At 48.3% G+C, this 22,714-nt stretch overlaps 1 protein-coding gene across 2 annotated transcripts; it reads right to left on the bottom strand.

Moving 5' to 3' along the window:
* Positions 1 to 4,049: 4,049 nt before the first annotated feature.
* LOC146758895 (uncharacterized) lies at positions 4,050 to 9,817 on the bottom strand. Of its 2 annotated transcripts, XR_014933495.1 has the most exons (6): positions 9,346 to 9,817; positions 9,170 to 9,275; positions 7,813 to 7,914; positions 6,457 to 6,558; positions 5,055 to 5,160; positions 4,050 to 4,186 (listed from the first exon to the last, which is right to left on the bottom strand). XR_014933495.1 is itself a non-coding variant. In XM_085513501.1 (5 exons), the coding sequence occupies exons 1-5, from the start codon at positions 9,668 to 9,670 to the stop codon at positions 5,136 to 5,138; spliced, it is 660 nt and encodes a 219-aa protein (XP_085369627.1). In that variant the 5' UTR covers positions 9,671 to 9,817; the 3' UTR covers positions 5,016 to 5,135. The 2 variants fall into 2 exon arrangements, 1 of the variants encoding a protein (XP_085369627.1); XM_085513501.1 differs by lacking the exon at positions 4,050 to 4,186 and having other exon boundaries at positions 5,016 to 5,160.
* Between the last annotated feature and the right edge of the window lie 12,897 nt (positions 9,818 to 22,714).

Genomic DNA, 22,714 nt, shown 5'->3' with positions numbered 1-22,714 from the left:
CTAACCCTAACCCTAACCCTAACCCTAACCCTAACCCTACCCTACCCTAACCCTACCCTAACCCTAACCCTAACCCTAACCCTAACCCTAACCCTAACCCTAACCCTAACCTAACCCTAACCCTAACCCTAACCCTACCCTAACCCTAACCCTAACCCTAACCCTAACCCTAACCCTAACCCTAACCCTAACCCTAACCCCTAACCCTAACCCTAACCCTAACCCTAACCCTAACCCTAACCCTAACCCCTAACCCTAACCTAACCCTAACCCTAACCCTAACCCTAACCCTAACCCTAACCCTAACCCTAACCCTAACCCTAACCCTAACCCTAACCCTAACCCTAACCCTAACCCTAACCCTAACCCTAACCCTAACCCTAACCCTAACCCTAACCCTAACCCTAACCCTAACCCTAACCCTAACCCTAACCCTAACCCTAACCCTAACCCTAACCCTAACCCTAACCCTAACCCTAACCCTAACCCTAACCCTAACCCTAACCCTAACCCTAACCCTAACCCTAACCCTAACCCTAACCCTAACCCTAACCCTAACCCTAACCCTAACCCTAACCCTAACCCTAACCCTAACCCTAACCCTAACCCTAACCCTAACCCTAACCCTAACCCTAACCCTAACCCTAACCCTAACCCTAACCCTAACCCTAACCCTAACCCTAACCCTAACCCTAACCCTAACCCTAACCCTAACCCTAACCCTAACCCTAACCCTAACCCTAACCCTAACCCTAACCCTAACCCTAACCCTAACCCTAACCCTAACCCTAACCCTAACCCTAACCCTAACCCTAACCCTAACCCTAACCCTAACCCTAACCCTAACCCTAACCTAACCCTAACCCTAACCCTCATAACCCTATAACCCTATAACCCTATAACCCTAACCCTAACCCTATAACCCTATAACCCTATAACCCTATAACCCTATAACCCTATAACCCTATAACCCTATAACCCTATAACCCTATAACCCTATAACCCTATAACCCTATAACCCTATAACCCTATAACCCTATAACCCTATAACCCTATAACCCTATAACCCTATAACCCTATAACCCTATAACCCTATAACCCTATAACCCTATAACCCTATAACCCTATAACCCTATAACCCTATAACCCTATAACCCTATAACCCTATAACCCTATAACCCTATAACCCTATAACCCTATAACCCTATAACCCTATAACCAAACTCACTCGCAAGAACTTCTCCTTTCAACCAAAGTTAAGCAGCAACTTGAGCAACTACACTTATAACTCTACATCACCACTTTCTGGACCAGCTACGCTCACAAACAACATTCAGCACAAAACTGAGCTACTCTGCCAACAAAGTTCACACACAACATGACCAACTACAACAACAAGGCAACCAGCTCCAACAAACTAAGTTCACCAACAACTGCACTGAGCATGTTACCCACTACACGCACAATCTGACTTACTGCAGCTACAACCAAACTCAGAATCAACCTGAACAACTACAACAACTACATACACTGAACTAACAGCCCTTCTAGTGCTACCATCCCCCACTTACCTGTCACACCTACGTTAGATTCTGCTCCATCACCTGCAGATGACAATTAATGACACACCACAACTGTTTCTTTATTACAGCTCCATCAACACAATACACAACTCATACAATAGTACAAACACAATACAGCAACAACATATTTACAAGCACAAAGTGGATACAGCAGTTCAGTACATGGCACAACATCCAGATGTGCAGTACAAATAGCACAAGATACAAGTCACAAGATCCCAGTATTGAGTACAAACATCAGCACAGTCAGTACAGAGCACAACACAGTTTACAGGCACAGCATTGATACATTGAGAACATGGCACAGCACAATGTTCAACCATCACATCAACACATAGAGCACATTGCACAATACATTTTACATGTACAACATCCATATACACAGCAAATTGTCCATACCAGGTTACAGGCGCAGCATCAACGTGTTGAGTACAGGGCACGGCGCAGTTGACAGACGCAGCATCCAAATATACAGTACATTGCATGGCACAAGGTACAATTACAGCATCAGCACATTACATACACAGCAAGGCAAAATTGAAATCAATAACACAAACATGAATGGACTCAGTATTAAAGCCAATTTGATTAACAATAATTGACTGCAAAGCTAAAGCCAATGTGGCACATTCAAAATAACAGCACAGCGCTGAAACCAGCGTAACTCAAAATGGCCGCAAATGGGCACAAGTCAAAGAGTGGCCACAAATGGGCACAAGTCAAAGAGTGGCCGGGAAGCAACTCGGCTCCCTCAGGCCTTAAATGTTGGTTACGGGGCTGGGTTAGCCCGGATAGAAAAAAAATGGGCTAGCCCAGCCCCGTAAGCTTGGATAAATAAAGCCAATTTGGCTAAAATAATTTGATTTCAAAAATAAAGCCAATTAAATTGAGTTAAATTTGAGTTAAATTTAAAGCCAATTTAGTTGATATTAATTGATTGCAAAACTTAAGCCAATTAGAATTAGATAATTAGATTGCAAAGCAAAATCCAATTTGGTTGACAATAATTGAATGCAAAGCTAAAGCCAATTTGGTTGACAAACAAAAATTGCACACACTGAAATCAGCGTAAAGCTCATAATGGCCGCAACTGGGCACAAGTCAAAGAGTGGCCGCAAATGGGCATGAGTCAAAGAGTGGCCGGGAAGCAACTCGGCTCCCTCAGGCCTTAAATGTAGGTTACGGGGCTGGGTTAGCCCGGATAGAAAAAAAATGGGCTAGCCCAGCCCCGTAAGCAAGGATAAATAAAGCCAATTTGGCTAAAATAATTTGATTTCAAAAATATAGCCAATTAAATTGAGTTAACTTGAGTTAAATTTAAAGCCAATTTAGTTGACATAAATTCATTTTAAACCTAAAGCCAATTTAATTGAGATTAATTGACAGCAAAACTTAAGCCAATTAGAATTACATAATTAGATTCCAAAGCTAAATCCAATTTGGTTGACAATAATTGAATAGAAAGCTGAAGCCAATTTGGGTTGAAATTAATTGACTCCAGAACAAAAGCCAATTTGGTTGACAAAAAATAATTGCACATGCTGAAATCAGCGTAAATCTCATAATGGCCGCAAACGGGCTCAAGTCAAAGAGTGGCCACAAATGGGCACAAGTCAAAGAGTGGCCGGGAAGCAACTCAACTCCCTCAGGCCTTAAATGTAGGTTACGGGGCTGGGTTAGCCCGGATAGAAAAAAAATGGGCTAGCCCAGCCCCGTAAGCAAGGATAAATAAAGCCAATTTGGCTGATATTAATTGAAATCAAACCTTAAAGTCAATTTGGTTAAGGTTAAATAATAGCAAAGTTAAAGCCAAATAGTTTAAAATTTTGCTAAAGCCAATTCAATTAACGTAGATAGACTGCAAAGCTACAGCCAATTAGATTAAACTTAAATGGTTGTAAAGCTACAACCAATTTAAGTAACATTAAATGATTGCAAAACTAAAGTCAATTTGGTTAGGGTTAAATAATAGCAAAGTTAAAGCCAATTGGGTTAAGATCAATTGAATGCAAAGCTAAAGCCAATTCAATTAAGGTAGATAGATTGCAAAGCTACAGCCAATTAGATTAAACTTAAATGGTTGTAAAGCTACAACCAATTTAAGTAACATTAAATGATTGCAAAACTAAAGCCAATTTAATTAAAAATAATGGCAAAACTAAAGCCAATTTGATTAACAATGACTGATTGAAAGCTAAAGCCAATTTTGTTAAAAGAATTAATTGAAAAGCTATAACCAATTTGATTAAGATTAATTGACAACAAAGCAAAAACCAATTTAGTTGCAGTTAAATGATTACAAAACAAAACCCAATGTGGGTGAAGTTAATAGATTACTAAGGTAAAACCAACTTGTTTAAGTGTGATATCAAACCTAAAACCAATTTGGGTAAGGTTAACTGAACGCAAACCTTAAACCAATTTGGTTAACAGAACTTAACTCAAAAGCTATTTCCAATTAAATGGAGGTTAATTGACTAACATGTAGCTGATGTGCTGTCGTGATGGATCGTCAGCCCCCCAAAGCTTTATTGAACGCCTGCATGGCAGCATGGAGTGCTGCATCAAAGGGGAACATCCATCAGCCAGGGAATATAAGGGCCCTAAGGAAGAAAAAGAGATAGTTAGATCAATGGGCTGAAACAAGTGGGACATGAAAATGTAAAATAGTGGGCAAGGCCCAATAATCTGCTACAAAAAACACCAAAATGGAGCTAAAAGTACAAAAGAAGAACACAGAGAATGCCAAAATGAACAGCAAGGCCCAAAAGAGCAGCACAAAAAACATCAAAACAGAACATAATACAACACAAAACACTGCAGAGAACAGCAATAGGGACATAAAGGCGCAACAAAATGATGCAGGCAACTGCAAAATGGAAGAAAGCACCCAAGAGAATATCAAAATATTGGGCAAGGGCCTACAAAAGGATGCAGGAAACACTGAAAAGGAGGGCAAAACCCAAGAGAACAAGAAAAGGAATGGCAAAATGGACTGCAAAGCCCAAAAGAATGATGCAATGGATGCCTAAATGGACAGCAAAGTCCAAAAGAATGATGCAATGGATGCCTAAATGGACGGCAAAGTCCAAAAGAATGATGCAATGGATGCCTAAATGGACGGCAAAGTCCAAAAGAATGATGCAATGGATGCCTAAATGGACGGCAAAGTCCAAAAGAATGATGCAAGATACACTAAAATGGAGGGCAAAGACAAAGAGAACAACACAAGGAATGCTCACATGGAGGGCAAGTCCCAATAGAACCACGCAAGGAAGGCCAAAATGGAGGGCAAGGAGAACACTGCAAGAAACAACTGAGCAACAGCAAAGACCAAACACAAAGACAACACAGTTGGACAAACACAGACAGCCCATAGGACACCACGGAGTGCAGAAATAAGCTCAGAAACACTAACCTTGCATCTCAGTACATAACAAGGAAAAACCAACTGCTATGTGCTGCCCTTACCTGCTGGGCTGAGAGTTACCATCACCAAAGCTGGGTCCAGGCAATGCAGGTTTCTGTTCCTCGCTGCTCTCATCAGGAGCCTCACATCTCTGTGCTCTGCTGTAACCTGTTGGACACAACACAACAATGAAGGCACTGGGATACAATTAATGTTATTAGGGATATAATTAATGCTATTATGGATATAATTAATGCTACTTTTAAGTCTAAATTTGCAGTAAGTTTAACAATTGTATCCCACACTACGATCATAATTAATGTAACTTTCATATAAAGCACTGAGCATCACTTTTATGACTGCATTTATCATAACAGACACCTTTAGTATTGGGTAAATATTAGGTAAATATCAGTTCCATTAACAAATACAGGTTACAGTCATTATCACTAAAGCCCGCATTAAGCCGGAGGAGCAGATCAAGATTAACACAAACAAAACATTAACACAAATCCCAAAGACAAGCAGAACAACCACAGAAAGGCAGCCAAGGGTAAGGCAAGGGCAAAAGAAAGAAGGAAAGCCAAGGGAAACCAAAGCAAAAGCAACAGCAAACAGACCATTATAGGAAACACCAAGAACAAAGGCCAAAAGGAAAGCGGCATGGGAGAACAAGAGAACAACAAAGGGAACAATGAAACAGAGGGCAAGGCCCAAAAGAATGCTGCATGGAACTGCAAAATAGAGCAAGGCCATAAAGAACACTGCAGGGAACATCAAGATGGAGAACAAGGCCCAAAAGGGCACATACAACATCAAGATGTAGGGCAAGGCCTAAAAGAACACTGCATGGAACTGCAAAACAGAGGGCAAAGCCCAAAACAGCATAGCTGAAACATCAAGATGGAGGGCAAGGGCCAAGAAAATGATCACGTAAAGCATCAAGATGGATGGCAAGGCCAAAGAGAACATCAAGATGAGGACAAGGCCCTAAAGAACACAGCAAGAAACATCAAGATGGAGGGCAAAGCTGAAGAGAAAACTGCAGCAAACACCAAGATGGATGGCTAGGCCCAAAAGGGCACTACAAGAAACATCAAGATGGGGGGCAAGGCCCAAAAGGGCACTACAAGAAACATCAAGATGGGGGGCAAGGCCCAATAGAACATTGCAAAGATGATCAAGATGGAGGGCAAGGCAGCAGAGGAAACTGCTTGGAACTCCAACACGGAATGAAAGGCTGAAGGGAATGAAGCACCAAAATGAACAACAAGGCCCATAGAATGAACAGAACAGCAAAATGAGAACAAAGGAAACACTGCAGGAAATGCTGGAGAAACAGCAGAGAACAGAGGAAAAGAGAATGCAGAAGGATGAGAGCAGATATTATCATTATAATAATGGAACATTACCTTCAATTTCAGTATGGAACAGGTAAAAAGCAATTGTGTGTGCTGCCCTTACCTGCTGGGCTGAGAGTTACCATCAGCAAAGCTGGTTCTGGAGCATTCCAGGCAATGCAGGTTTCTGTTCCTCGCTGCTCTCATCAGTAGGATAGAATCCATGCTATTAGGGATAGAATAAATACTATTAGAAATAGAAGTAATGCTATTTCTAAGGTTAAAGGTGCAGTTACTTATAGAAGTAATGCTATTTCTAAGGTTAAAGGTGCAATTACTTTAAAATGGTATTTTGCACTATGATTAGAATTAATAGAATTAAAAACAAAGGGTTCTACTTACAGATACTCTGCAGACAACTGCAGTTATCACTAAATTTCCCATTAAGGCCATAAAGTTCCTGAAATTATCCCATAAAGTTCCCTTCAGGTCAACATTAACATGAACGCTGCCTCCCACCAAACCCCATAGAGCCAAAGGCAAAGGCAGAACAACCACAGAAAGCCCCAACAAAATGAAAGCAAAGCAAACACCAACAGTAAGGCAAGGGCAACAGTAAGAGAACAGCCAAGGGAAAGTCTAAGGTAAAGAAACAGCAAGGAGGGTGGTATGAAACACCAAGAACAGAGGGAAAAGGGAAGGCAGCGTAGGAGGCCATATGGAAACAGCATAAGAACACTGCAGGAACAACAAAAAGGAGGGCACGGCCCAAGAGAACATGGCAGGGAACATCAAGATGGAGAACGAGGCCCAAAAGGGCATTAAAGGAACATCAAGATGGAGAACAAGGCCCAAAAGGGCACATACAACATCAAGATATAGGGCAAGGCCTAAAAGAACACTGCATGGAACTACAAAAAAACAGAGGGCAACGCCCAAAACAGCTCCGCTGAAACATCAAGATGGAGGGCAAGGGCCAAGAGAACATCAAGATGAGGACAAGGCCCAAAAGAACACTGCAAGGAACATCAAGATGGAGGGCAAAGCTGAAGAGAAAACTGCAGCAAACACCAAGATGGATGGCTAGGCCCAAAAGGGCACTACAAGAAACATCAAGATGGGGGGCAAGGCCCAAAAGGGCACTACAAGAAACATCAAGATGGAGGGCAAGGCCCAATAGAACATTGCAAAGATGATCAAGATGGAGGGCAAGGCAGCAGAGGAAACTGCTTGGAACTCCAACACGGAATGAAAGGCTGAAGGGAATGAAGCACCAAAATGAACAACAAGGCCCATAGAATGAACAGAACAGCAAAATGAGAACAAAGGAAACACTGCAGGAAATGCTGGAGAAACAGCAGAGAACAGAGGAAAAGAGAATGCAAAAGGATGAGAGCAGATATTATCATTATAATAATGGAACATTACCTTCAATTTCAGTATGGAACAGGTAAAAAGCAATTGTGTGTGCTGCCCTTACCTGCTGGGCTGAGAGTTACCATCAGCAAAGCTGGTTCTGGAGCATTTCAGGCAATGCAGGTTTCTGTTCCTCACTGCTCTCATCAGTAGGATAGAATCCATGCTATTAGGGATAGAATAAATACTATTAGACATAGAAGTAATGTTATTTCTAAGGTTAAAGGTGCAGTTACTTTAAAATGGTATTTTGCACTATGATTAGAATGAAGGTTACTTAAAAACAAAGGGTTAGATTTACAAATACTCTACAGAGAACTGCAATTATCACTAAATTTCCCATTAAGGCCATAAAGTTCCTGCAATTATCACATAAAGTTCCCTTCAGGTCAAGATTACCATGAATTCTACCTCCCAGCAAACCCCATAGAGCCAAAGGCAAAGGCGGCAGAACAAGCACAGAAAGCCCCAACAAAAGAAAAGCAAAGCAAACACCAACAGTAAGGCAAGGGCAACAGTAATAGAACAGCCAAGGGAAAGCAACAGTAAGGAGAGTGGTATGAAACACCAAGAACTGAGGGCAAAGGGAAGGCGGAGTAGGAGGCCAAATGGAAATACGAAAAGAACACTGCAGGAACAACAAAAAGGAGGGCACGGCCCAAGAGAACATGGCAGGGAACAGCAAGATGGAGAACAAAGTCCAAAAGGGCACATACAACATCAAGGTTTAGGGCAAGGCATAAAAGAACGCTGCATGGAACTGCAAAACAGAGGGCAAGGCCGAAAACAGCACTGCTGAAACATCAAGATGGAGGGCAAGGGCCAAAAAAAGACCACGTAAAGCATCAAGATAGAGGGCAAGGCCAAAGAGAACATCACGCAGAACATCAAGATGAGGACAAGGCCCAAAAGAACACTGCAAGGAACATCAAGATGGAGGGCAAAGCTGAAGAGAAAACTGCAGGGAACATCAAGATGGATGGCTAGGCCCAAAAGGGCACTACAAGAAACATCAAGATGGGGGGCAAGGCCCAAAAGGGCGCTACAAGAAACATCAAGATGGGGGCAAGGCCCAAAAGGGCACTACAAGAAACATCAAGATGGAGGGCAAGGCCCAATAGAACATTGCAAAGATGATCAAGATGGAGGGCAAGGCAGCAGAGGAAACTGCTTGGAACTCCAACACGGAATGAAAGGCTGAAGGGAATGAAGCACCAAAATGAACAACAAGGCCCAAAGAATGAACAGAACAGCAAATTGAGAACAAAGGAAACACTGCAGGAAATGCTGGAGAAACAGCAGAGAACAGAGGAAAAGAGAATGCAGAAGGATGAGAGCAGATATTATCATTATAATAATGGAACATTACCTTCAATTTCAGTATGGAACAGGTAAAAAGCAATTGTGTGTGCTGCCCTTACCTGCTGGGCTGAGAGTTACCATCAGCAAAGCTGGGTACAGGCAATGCAGGTTTCTGTTGCTCACTGCTCTCAACAGGAGCCTCACATCTCTGTGCTCTGCTGGAACCTGTTGGACACAACACAACAATGAAGGCACTGCCCACATCTGCAGGGCAGCTCATAGACACAGCACTCACCTTGGGTTTGGTAGGGAGGGATGTTGGAACCAATAGGGCCCTGTGAGACCCCATTGGAACCAATAGGGCCCCATGAGACCCCATTGGACCTTATAAGGTCAACAACCCAGTGCAAGACCAACCAAGGTCCTGAAATCAAACAGTCTATGAGTCCAGATGAGATGCATCGCAGACTGAGAAGTGGTGACAATGGGGTGCAGTCCGGTGAGCAGAAACATGGCCAACATGGTGCTGCTTTGTAGGAAGGTAGAAGGGATGAGCCCAGGAACGGCTGACCCGTCGGTCCCACTGCTGTGCTGGGAATGACCACAAAGCAGATCCTCATAGAAGGACCCAGGGCTCATGGAAGACAGGAGGTGAAGATGGAGATCCTCACAGAAGGACCCAGGGCTCATGGAAGGCAGAAGGTGATGATGGAGATCCTCATAGAAGGACCCAGGGCTCATGGAAGGCAGGAGGTGATGATTGAGATCCTCATAGAAGGACCCAGGGCTCATGGAAGGCGGGAGGTGATGATGGAGATCCTCATAGAAGGACCCAGGGCTCACGGAAGGCAGGAAGGGATGATAGAGAACCAGTGTGACTTCACCAAGGGCAAATCCTCACTGACCGACCTCTTAGACTTCTGTGATGGCACTGATGGATCAGTAGACAAGGGAAGAGCTGCTGATATCATCTACTTAGACTTCAACACGGCCTCTGATGCAGGACCCCACAGTGCTTTCATGTCCAAGTGATGAAGACACCAACTGGATGGGAAGATGATGAGATGGATGAAGAACTGGCTGTAGAAGCGAGTCCAGAGAGCAGCAGCCAATGGCTCCAAATCCAGATGGAGATGATGATGAACAGCGTCCCATAGCATCCAACATTGGGGCTGATACTCTGCAATATATGAACATAGAATCAAATGATGATCAGCACTGAAGACCATCACAACCATCTCCATTCAACCCCCCTGCTATGGGGACATTACCCAACCACCACACCAGGGTCCCAAAGCCTCAAACACCTCTAGGGATGGAGCATCCCAAAGGGACCCGTTCCATCCTCCTCCTTTCAATCCCAAATAGAAAGAAGGGATCACCCACCCTATTCTGAAGGCTGAGCCCTCCATCCAAAAGAAGCAGGTGCCAGAATTCGGCTCCTTCTCATACACATCCATAAGCAACCAAAAGGAGAAGACATCAGTCCAGTATTAAAGAAGAAATTCCTTACCCCATTGCAAAGCCAAAGACTCACCATAGACCCCAAAGGAAAGGATCTCCAAGCAGAGACACATCCAATATGGTATCCAGAGCTCAAAAGCAGCAGGAAGGAGAATCCACTACCCCCAATGCTCCTATAGGAGCACCAAGCTGGAACTGATGCTGCCCCCTGCCCTTCCCAGCCCTTAAATACCAATCAAGGAGGGGAGGAGCCAGGCTCCAACCAATCACAATCCACCCCTCAACGGCCCCCACCTGTGCCCATGGGGTTGGCCCCTCTCCTCAGCAGGTGCCCAATCAGTATGTTACATAACAGCTCCAATCAGGAACAAAGCCAAAAATAAAGCAATAACAGGTTAATAATTATATCACCTGTTCCTAAAGGGGATGATTATGGATAGAGAAGAAGCGACAGCACTGTATATGGACACAGGGGTGCAGATCTCAGTGTCACAATGGGGTGACACTGTGGGCACCGCTCTGGGGTTGATGCTGGGGGGACGTTGGGATGATGAGGGGGTTATGGGGGGGGACATAGGAATGATGGGGGGTGATGGGGGCGATGATATCATTATATAATTAGGGTGCTATAATAGAAATGCTTAGTCATGGTTGGAAGCCATGATGGGGCGGAGTCACAGCAGTACAGCCCAAGTGCAGGCAATGCATCCGATTGGCTGCAGGGCTGGCTCTGCCCCCTCCTGGTGCTCATATAAGGGCTGGCACCGTGGGGCAGCAGGTATTTGCTGGAGCTCCTCGCTGAGGTCACATCTACCCACATGAAGAAGCTCTTCTGCTCTGTTCCTGCCTTAGACCAAGAGCTGCTGGATGGAGCTCCAGGACTTGGCTTCTCCACCATCACATTGCTCGGCCTAGAACAGCACTACAGGAGGTCAGTTCTGGTTCTGGTACTGGAATAATGCTGAGCTGATGGGGGGCAGAGATGTTTGGGGGGGGATGTTGAGGTGCCAATGGGGGGACACTGAGCTGATGTTTGACAATGAATCTGTATGTAGATGTGGAGGTATCAATGGAGTTAGACAAGGAAACATGTTGGAACGTGACGATGAGTAGATGATAGACTGAATAGTGAGAAAGGACCCCATAGTAGATGAAAAGAGAACACTTAGCTACAGAAAGGGAAAGGGGGCCTCACTAAGGCAAAGGGTAGTTATAGATTTATAGTTTATGTTAAAGGGGGAGCAGAGAGAAGGGAATTGCTCTAACCCTGCTTTTCTTGGTTTTCTTCCGCTCTATCCCTGCTTTTCTTTTCTTGGTTTTCTTCTGCTCTAACCTGTATTTTCTTGTTTTTTTTCCGCTCTAACCCTGCTTTCCTTGCTTTTCATCCTCTCTAACCATCTTTTCTTGATTTTACTCCACTCTAACGGGTCATTACTTGGTTTTCAACTGCTCTTACCCGTATTTCTTGGTTTTCTCCAGCTCTAACCCTGCTTTTCTTGGTTTTCTTCCGCTCTGACCCTGCTTTTCTTGGTTTTCTTCTGCTATGCCCAGTTTTTCATAATTAGTTTCTGCTCTAACCTGTCCTTTCTTTGTTTTCTTCTGCTCTAACCACCTTTTCTTGATTTTACTCCACTCTAACTCATCATTACATGGTTTTCTTCCGCTCTAACCTTGCTTTTCTTGGTTTTCTTCCACTCTAACCCTACTTTTCATGGATTCGTGCTGCTCTAACCCTGCTTTTCTTGCTTTTCTTCTGCTCTAACCCTGCTTTTCTTGGTTTTCTTCCGCTCTAACCCTGATTTCCTTGGTTTTCTTCCACTCTAACTCTGCTTTTCTTGAAAACCAAGAAAACCAAGAAAAGCAGGATTAGAGCGGAAGAAAACCAAGAAAAGCAGGATTAGAGCGGAAGAAAACCAAGAAAAGCAAGGTTAGAGCAGTTGAAAACCAAGAAAAGCAGGGTTAGAGCGGGAGAAAACCAAGAAAAGCAGGGTTAGAGTGGTTGAAAACCAAGAAAAGCAGGGTTAGAGCAGAAGAAAACCAAGAAAAGCAGGGTTAGAGTGGAATAAATCGAAGAAAAGAACGGTTAAAGCAGAAGAAAACTAAGAAAAGCAGGGTTAGAGCTGAAGAAAACCATGGAAAGCAGGGTTAGAGTGGAAGAAAACTAAGAAAAGCAGGGTTAAAGCAGATGAAAACCAAGAAAAGATGGGTTACAGCGGAGGAAAATAAAGAAAAGCAGGGTTAGAGCTGAAGAAATCCAGGCAAAGCAGGGTTAGAGCTGAGGAAAACCAAGAAAAGCAGGGTTAAAGCAGATGAAAAACAAGAAAGATGGGTTAGAGTGGAAGAAAACCACTTGGAAGTGGGCAGTGGGGTGACATGGGGGGGAGGTGATGGGTGTGACAGCCGTGGATGGTGGTGGACAACGGTGATGAATGGTGGAGAGGTTCCAGTGGGGGGGCAATGGTGGGGTGATGGGGGTGATGGTGATAATGGGGGTGATGGTGATAATGTAGTGATGGTGGTAATGGGGTTGATGGGGGTGATGGTGGGGGGGCAGGGATGTGGGTAGTGTGAGGGGAATGATGGTGGTGACGGTGGAGGCCCCAGATAGCCCCATACAGCCACAGAGACACATAGAACACATAGCGCCCCATAGAAGCCCTACAGAGCCCCATTAAAGCCCCACAGTGCCCCATAGTGCCCCACAGAACCCCATAGTAGCCCCACAGAGCCCCACAGAAGCCCCATAGAGCCCCAAAGCGCCCCATAAATCCCCACAGCGCCCCGGCACGTCGCGGACGCCATTTTAATAGCGTCACTTCCGGCAAGGTGCATTGTGGGATATAACGCGGCATAACGAGGCATCTGGGGCTCGCCATTTTGGTCATGCGCAGTAGCGTCGCTTCCGGTATGTTGCATTATGGGATATAACGCGGCATAACGTGGCAATTGGAAATCGCCATTTTAATCATGCGCAGTAACGTCGCTTCCGGTATGGTGCATTGTGGGATATAACGCGGCATAACGTGGCAACTGGAAATCGCCATTTTGATCATGCGCAGTAGCGTCGCTTCCGGTAGGGTGCATTGTGGGATATAACGAGGCATATCGCGTTATCTAGAGGTCGCCATTTTGATCATGCGCAGTAGCGTCGCTTCCGGTGTGTTGCATTGTGGGATATAACGAGGCATAACGTGGCAATTAGAAATCGCCATTTTGGTCATGCGCAGTAGCGTCGCTTCCGGTATGGTGCATAGTGGGATATAACGCGGCAACTGGAGGTCGCCATTTTGAACATGCGCAATAACGTCGCTTCCGGTATGGTGTATTGCGGGATATAACGCCTCAATCTGTGGGCGCCATTTTGTTCGCGAGCAATGGCGTCTCTTCCGGCGAAGGGGATTGTGGGATATCAGTGTGTCTGCCTTATTTCCGGTTCCGGTTCTGGGGGGTGTGCAGCTCGGTTTCCGGCTGTCCGTTTCCGGTGTTTCCGCAATGGAGCTGCGGGGGTTTCGGGGGGACCCGGTTGAAACCGGTACCGGCCGCTTATTTACAACGGGAGTCACGAGGAGATGGGGGAGGAGCCAGAGGGAACCCGGCGCCCCATAGAGACACACTGAACCGCATAGAGCCCCACAGGGAGGCTATAGGTGTACGCGGCGCCATTTTGGGGTGATAGTGATGACATTGACCAGTGACAATTGTTGGGGGTGTTGATATTGGGGTGATATTGGTAATATTGAAATGATAGTGGGGTGTTAGTGGTGATATTGAGGTGATAGTGGTGATATTGGTGATATTGAGCAGTGACAATTGTTGGGGCTGATGATGTTAAGTTTTAGGACAGCAGTGCGCATGCGCCAGTTTAAGAACGCCAGTACGCATGCGCTACTTTTAGGACGGCAGTACGCATGCGCCGATTTTTAATCGCCAGTACGCATGGGCGAGTTCCGGAGCCGCACTACGCATCCGCCAAAGCTAGGAATCCAGTACGCATGCGCGAGCTCAGAAGCCGCAATACGCATGCGCCAATTGTTGGAGTCCAATACGCATGCGCAAGCTCTGTAGCCCCACTACGCACGCGCCAATTGTTGGAGTCCAATACGCATGCGCGAGTTCTGAAGCCGCACTACGCACGCGCCAATTCTAGTACTCCAATACGCATGCGCGAGTTCTGTAGCCACACTACGCATGCGCCAATTCTTGTACTCCAATACGCATGCGCGAGTTCTGTAGACGCAATACGCATGCGCCAATCGTTGGAGTCCAATACGCATGCGCGAGTTCTGAAACCGCACTACGCATGCGCCAATTCTAGTACTCCAATACGCATGCGCCAATTCTAGGTCTCCACTACGCATGCGCCGCTTCTAGGACTCCAATACGCATGCGCGAGTCCGGTAGCCGCACTACGCATGCGCCAATTCTAGTACTATAATACACATGCGCGAGTTCTGTAGCCGCACTACGCATGCGCCTAGTCTTGGAGTCCAATACGCATGCGCGAGTTCTGTAGCCGCACAACGCATGCGCCAATTCTAGTACTATAATACGCATGCGCGAGTTCTGAAACCGCACTACGCATGCGCCAATTCTAGTACTCCAATACGCATGCGCCAATTCTAGGTCTCCTCTACGCATGCGCCAGTTATGACGCCGCACTACGCATGCGCCGCTTCTAGGACTCCAATACGCATGCGCGAGTCCGGTAGCCGCAATACGCATGCGCCAAGTCTCGGAGTCCAATACGCATGCGCGAGTTCTGTAGCCGCACAACGCATGCGCGAGTTCTGAAACCGCAATACGCATGCGCCAATTCTAGTACTCCAATACGCACGCGCGAGTTCTGTAGCCACACTACGCATGCGCCAATTCTTGGAGTCCTATACGCATGCGCGAGTTCTGTAGCCGCAATACGCATGCGCCAATTCTAGTACTCCAATACGCATGCGCGAGTTCTGTAGACGCAATACGCATGCGCCAATCGTTGGAGTCCAATACGCATGCGCGAGTTCTGTAGCCGCACTACGCATGCGCCAATTCTAGTACTCCAATACGCATGCGCGAGTTCTGTAGCCGCAATACGCATGCGCCAAGTCTTGGAGTCCAATACGCATGCGCAAGTTCTGTAGCCGCACTACGCATGCGCCAATTCTAGTACTCCAATACGCATGCGCGAGTTCTGTAGCCGCAATACGCATGCGCCAAGTCTTGGAGTCCAATACGCATGCGCAAGTTCTGTAGCCGCACTACGCATGCGCCAATTCTTGGAGTCCAATACGCATGCGCGAGTTCTGTAGCCGCACAACGCATGCGCCAATTCTAGTTCTATAATACGCATGCGCGAGTTCTGAAACCGCAATACGCATGCGCCAGTTATTACGCCGCACTACGCATGCGCCGCTTCTAGGACTCCAATACGCATGCGCGAGTCCGGTAGCCGCACTACGCATGCGCCAATTCTAGTATTCCAATACGCATGCGCAAGTTCTGTAGCCGCACTACGCATGCGCGAGTTTTGAAACCGCAATACGCATGCGCCAATTCTAGTACTCCAATACGCATGCGCGAGTTTTGAAGCCGCACTACGCATGCGCCAATTTTTGGAGTCCAATACGCATGCGCAAGTCCTGTAGCCGCACTACGCATGCGCCAATTCTTGCAGTCCAATACGCATGCGCGAGTTCTGAAACCGCACTACGCATGCGCCAATTCTAGGTCTCCAATACGCATGCGCGAGTCCGGTAGCCGCACTACGCATGCGCCTAGTCTTGGAGTCCAATACGCATGCGCGAGTTCTGTAGCCGCACAACGCATGCGCCAATTCTAGTACTATAATACGCATGCGCGAGTTCTGAAACCGCACTACGCATGCGCCAATTCTAGTACTCCAATACGCATGCGCCAATTCTAGGTCTCCTCTACGCATGCGCCAGTTATGACGCCGCACTACGCATGCGCCGCTTCTAGGACTCCAATACGCATGCGCGAGTTCTGTAGCCGCACAACGCATGCGCGAGTTCTGAAACCGCAATACGCATGCGCCAATTCTAGTACTCCAATACGCACGCGCGAGTTCTGTAGCCACACTACGCATGCGCCAATTCTTGGAGTCCTATACGCATGCGCGAGTTCTGTAGCCGCAATACGCATGCGCCAATTCTAGTACTCCAATACGCATGCGCGAGTTCTGTAGACGCAATACGCATGCGCCAATCGTTGGAGTCCAATACGCATGCGCGAGTTCTGTAGCCGCACTACGCATGCGCCAATTCTAGTACTCCAATACGCATGCGCGAGTTCTGTAGCCGCAATACGCATGCGCCAAGTCTTGGAGTCCAATACGCATGCGCAAGTTCTGTAGCCGCACTACGCATGCGCCAATTCTAGTACTCCAATACGCATGCGCGAGTTCTGTAGCCGCAATACGCATGCGCCAAGTCTTGGAGTCCAATACGCATGCGCAAGTTCTGTAGCCGCACTACGCATGCGCCAATTCTAGTACTCCAATACGCATGCGCGAGTTCTGTAGCCGCAATACGCATGCGCCAAGTCTTGGAGTCCAATACGCATGCGCAAGTTCTGTAGCCGCACTACGCATGCGCCAATTCTTGGAGTCCAATACGCATGCGCGAGTTCTGTAGCCGCACAACGCATGCGCCAATTCTAGTTCTATAATACGCATGCGCGAGTTCTGAAACCGCAATACGCATGCGCCAGTTATGACGCCGCACTACGCATGCGCCGCTTCTAGGACTCCAATACGCATGCGCGAGTCCGGTAGCCGCACTACGCATGCGCCAATTCTAGTATTCCAATACGCATGCGCAAGTTCTGTAGCCGCACTACGCATGCGCGAGTTCTGAAACCGCAATACGCATGCGCCAATTCTAGTACTCCAATACGCACGCGCGAGTTCTGTAGCCACACTACGCATGCGCCAATTCTTGGAGTCCTATACGCATGCGCGAGTTCTGTAGCCGCAATACGCATGCGCCAATTCTAGTACTCCAATACGCATGCGCGAGTTCTGTAGACGCAATACGCATGCGCCAATCGTTGGAGTCCAATACGCATGCGCGAGTTCTGTAGCCGCAATACGCATGCGCCAATTCTAGTACTCCAATACGCATGCGCGAGTTCTGTAGACGCAATACGCATGCGCCAATCGTTGGAGTCCAATACGCATGCGCGAGTTCTGTAGCCGCACTACGCATGCGCCAATTCTAGTACTCCAATACGCATGCGCGAGTTCTGTAGCCGCAATACGCATGCGCCAAGTCTTGGAGTCCAATACGCATGCGCAAGTTCTGTAGCCGCACTACGCATGCGCCAATTCTAGTACTCCAATACGCATGCGCGAGTTCTGTAGCCGCAATACGCATGCGCCAAGTCTTGGAGTCCAATACGCATGCGCAAGTTCTGTAGCCGCACTACGCATGCGCCAATTCTTGGAGTCCAATACGCATGCGCGAGTTCTGTAGCCGCACAACGCATGCGCCAATTCTAGTTCTATAATACGCATGCGCGAGTTCTGAAACCGCAATACGCATGCGCCAGTTATGACGCCGCACTACGCATGCGCCGCTTCTAGGACTCCAATACGCATGCGCGAGTCCGGTAGCCGCAATACGCATGCGCCAAGTCTCGGAGTCCAATACGCATGCGCGAGTTCTGTAGCCGCACAACGCATGCGCGAGTTCTGAAACCGCACTACGCATGCGCCAATTCTAGTATTCCAATACGCATGCGCAAGTTCTGTAGCCGCACTACGCATGCGCGAGTTTTGAAACCGCAATACGCATGCGCCAATTCTAGTACTCCAATACGCATGCGCGAGTTTTGAAGCCGCACTACGCATGCGCCAATTTTTGGAGTCCAATACGCATGCGCAAGTCCTGTAGCCGCACTACGCATGCGCCAATTCTTGCAGTCCAATACGCATGCGCGAGTTCTGAAACCGCACTACGCATGCGCCAATTCTAGGTCTCCAATACGCATGCGCGAGTCCGGTAGCCGCACTACGCATGCGCCTAGTCTTGGAGTCCAATACGCATGCGCGAGTTCTGTAGCCGCACAACGCATGCGCCAATTCTAGTACTCCAATACGCATGCGCCAATTCTAGGTCTCCTCTACGCATGCGCCAGTTATGACGCCGCACTACGCATGCGCCGCTTCTAGGACTCCAATACGCATGCGCGAGTCCGGTAGCCGCAATACGCATGCGCCAAGTCTCGGAGTCCAATACGCATGCGCGAGTTCTGTAGCCGCACAACGCATGCGCGAGTTCTGAAACCGCAATACGCATGCGCCAATTCTAGTACTCCAATACGCACGCGCGAGTTCTGTAGCCACACTACGCATGCGCCAATTCTTGGAGTCCTATACGCATGCGCGAGTTCTGTAGCCGCAATACGCATGCGCCAATTCTAGTACTCCAATACGCATGCGCGAGTTCTGTAGACGCAATACGCATGCGCCAATCGTTGGAGTCCAATACGCATGCGCGAGTTCTGTAGCCGCACTACGCATGCGCCAATTCTAGTACTCCAATACGCATGCGCGAGTTCTGTAGCCGCAATACGCATGCGCCAAGTCTTGGAGTCCAATACGCATGCGCAAGTTCTGTAGCCGCACTACGCATGCGCCAATTCTAGTACTCCAATACGCATGCGCCAATTCTAGGTCTCCACTACGCATGCGCCGCTTCTAGGACTCCAATACGCATGCGCGAGTCCGGTAGCCGCACTACGCATGCGCCAATTCTAGTACTATAATACACATGCGCGAGTTCTGTAGCCGCACTACGCATGCGCCTAGTCTTGGAGTCCAATACGCATGCGCGAGTTCTGTAGCCGCACAACGCATGCGCCAATTCTAGTACTCCAATACGCATGCGCCAATTCTAGGTCTCCTCTACGCATGCGCCAGTTATGACGCCGCACTACGCATGCGCCGCTTCTAGGACTCCAATACGCATGCGCGAGTCCGGTAGCCGCAATACGCATGCGCCAAGTCTCGGAGTCAAATACGCATGCGCGAGTTCTGTAGCCGCACAACGCATGCGCGAGTTCTGAAACCGCAATACGCATGCGCCAATTCTAGTACTCCAATACGCACGCGCGAGTTCTGTAGCCACACTACGCATGCGCCAATTCTTGGAGTCCTATACGCATGCGCGAGTTCTGTAGCCGCAATACGCATGCGCCAATTCTAGTACTCCAATACGCATGCGCGAGTTCTGTAGACGCAATACGCATGCGCCAATCGTTGGAGTCCAATACGCATGCGCGAGTTCTGTAGCCGCACTACGCATGCGCCAATTCTAGTACTCCAATACGCATGCGCGAGTTCTGTAGCCGCAATACGCATGCGCCAAGTCTTGGAGTCCAATACGCATGCGCAAGTTCTGTAGCCGCACTACGCATGCGCCAATTCTAGTACTCCAATACGCATGCGCGAGTTCTGTAGCCGCAATACGCATGCGCCAAGTCTTGGAGTCCAATACGCATGCGCAAGTTCTGTAGCCGCACTACGCATGCGCCAATTCTTGGAGTCCAATACGCATGCGCGAGTTCTGTAGCCGCACAACGCATGCGCCAATTCTAGTTCTATAATACGCATGCGCGAGTTCTGAAACCGCAATACGCATGCGCCAGTTATGACGCCGCACTACGCATGCGCCGCTTCTAGGACTCCAATACGCATGCGCGAGTCCGGTAGCCGCACTACGCATGCGCCAATTCTAGTATTCCAATACGCATGCGCAAGTTCTGTAGCCGCACTACGCATGCGCGAGTTTTGAAACCGCAATACGCATGCGCCAATTCTAGTACTCCAATACGCATGCGCGAGTTTTGAAGCCGCACTACGCATGCGCCAATTTTTGGAGTCCAATACGCATGCGCAAGTCCTGTAGCCGCACTACGCATGCGCCAATTCTTGCAGTCCAATACGCATGCGCGAGTTCTGAAACCGCACTACGCATGCGCCAATTCTAGGTCTCCAATACGCATGCGCGAGTCCGGTAGCCGCACTACGCATGCGCCTAGTCTTGGAGTCCAATACGCATGCGCGAGTTCTGTAGCCGCACAACGCATGCGCCAATTCTAGTACTATAATACGCATGCGCGAGTTCTGAAACCGCACTACGCATGCGCCAATTCTAGTACTCCAATACGCATGCGCCAATTCTAGGTCTCCTCTACGCATGCGCCAGTTATGACGCCGCACTACGCATGCGCCGCTTCTAGGACTCCAATACGCATGCGCGAGTCCGGTAGCCGCAATACGCATGCGCCAAGTCTCGGAGTCCAATACGCATGCGCGAGTTCTGTAGCCGCACAACGCATGCGCGAGTTCTGAAACCGCAATACGCATGCGCCAATTCTAGTACTCCAATACGCACGCGCGAGTTCTGTAGCCACACTACGCATGCGCCAATTCTTGGAGTCCAATACGCATGCGCGAGTTCTGTAGCCGCAATACGCATGCGCCAATTCTAGTACTCCAATACGCATGCGCGAGTTCTGTAGACGCAATACGCATGCGCCAATCGTTGGAGTCCAATACGCATGCGCGAGTTCTGTAGCCGCACTACGCATGCGCCAATTCTAGTACTCCAATACGCATGCGTGAGTTCTGTAGCCGCAATACGCATGCGCCAATTCTAGTACTCCAATACGCATGCGCCAATTCTAGGTCTCCACTACGCATGCGCCAGTTATGACGCCGCACTACGCATGCGCCGCTTCTAGGACTCCAATACGCATGCGCGAGTCCGGTAGCCGCACTACGCATGCGCCAATTCTAGTATTCCAATACGCATGCGCGAGTCCGGTAGCCGCACTACGCATGCGCGAGTTTTGAAACCGCAATACGCATGCGCCAATTCTAGTACTCCAATACGCATGCGCGAGTTTTGAAGCCGCACTACGCATGCGCCAATTTTTGGAGTCCAATACGCATGCGCAAGTCCTGTAGCCGCACTACGCACGCGCCAATTCTTGGAGTCCAATACGCATGCGCAAGTTCTGTAGCCGCACTACGCATGCGCCAATTCTTGGAGTCCAATACGCATGCGCGAGTTCTGAAACCGCACTACGCATGCGCCAATTCTAGTACTCCAATACGCATGCGCCAATTCTAGGTCTCCACTACGCATGCGCCGCTTCTAGGACTCCAGTACGCATGCGCGAGTTCTGTAGCCGCAGTACGCATGCGCTAGTCCTGAAGCCGCACTACGCATGCGCCAATTCTAGTACTCCAATACGCATGCGCCAATTCTAGGTCTCCTCTACGCATGCGCCAGTTATGACGCCGCACTACGCATGCGCCGCTTCTAGGACTCCAATACGCATGCGCGAGTCCGGTAGCCGCAATACGCATGCGCCAAGTCTCGGAGTCCAATACGCATGCGCGAGTTCTGTAGCCGCACAACGCATGCGCGAGTTCTGAAACCGCAATACGCATGCGCCAATTCTAGTACTCCAATACGCACGCGCGAGTTCTGTAGCCACACTACGCATGCGCCAATTCTTGGAGTCCAATACGCATGCGCGAGTTCTGTAGCCGCAATACGCATGCGCCAATTCTAGTACTCCAATACGCATGCGCGAGTTCTGTAGACGCAATACGCATGCGCCAATCGTTGGAGTCCAATACGCATGCGCGAGTTCTGTAGCCGCACTACGCATGCGCCAATTCTAGTACTCCAATACGCATGCGTGAGTTCTGTAGCCGCAATACGCATGCGCCAATTCTAGTACTCCAATACGCATGCGCCAATTCTAGGTCTCCACTACGCATGCGCCAGTTATGACGCCGCACTACGCATGCGCCGCTTCTAGGACTCCAATACGCATGCGCGAGTCCGGTAGCCGCACTACGCATGCGCCAATTCTAGTATTCCAATACGCATGCGCGAGTCCGGTAGCCGCACTACGCATGCGCGAGTTTTGAAACCGCAATACGCATGCGCCAATTCTAGTACTCCAATACGCATGCGCGAGTTTTGAAGCCGCACTACGCATGCGCCAATTTTTGGAGTCCAATACGCATGCGCAAGTCCTGTAGCCGCACTACGCACGCGCCAATTCTTGGAGTCCAATACTCATGCGCAAGTTCTGTAGCCGCACTACGCATGCGCCAATTCTTGGAGTCCAATACGCATGCGCGAGTTCTGAAACCGCACTACGCATGC

The sequence above is a fragment of the Coturnix japonica genome, chromosome 12, assembly GCF_054131305.1.
Source record: "Coturnix japonica strain WE chromosome 12, WE-NBRP24, whole genome shotgun sequence".
Classification (NCBI taxonomy): Eukaryota; Metazoa; Chordata; class Aves; order Galliformes; family Phasianidae; genus Coturnix; species Coturnix japonica.
Note: the sequence above shows the minus strand (reverse complement) of the source record. Positions and strands in the feature narration are given on the sequence as shown.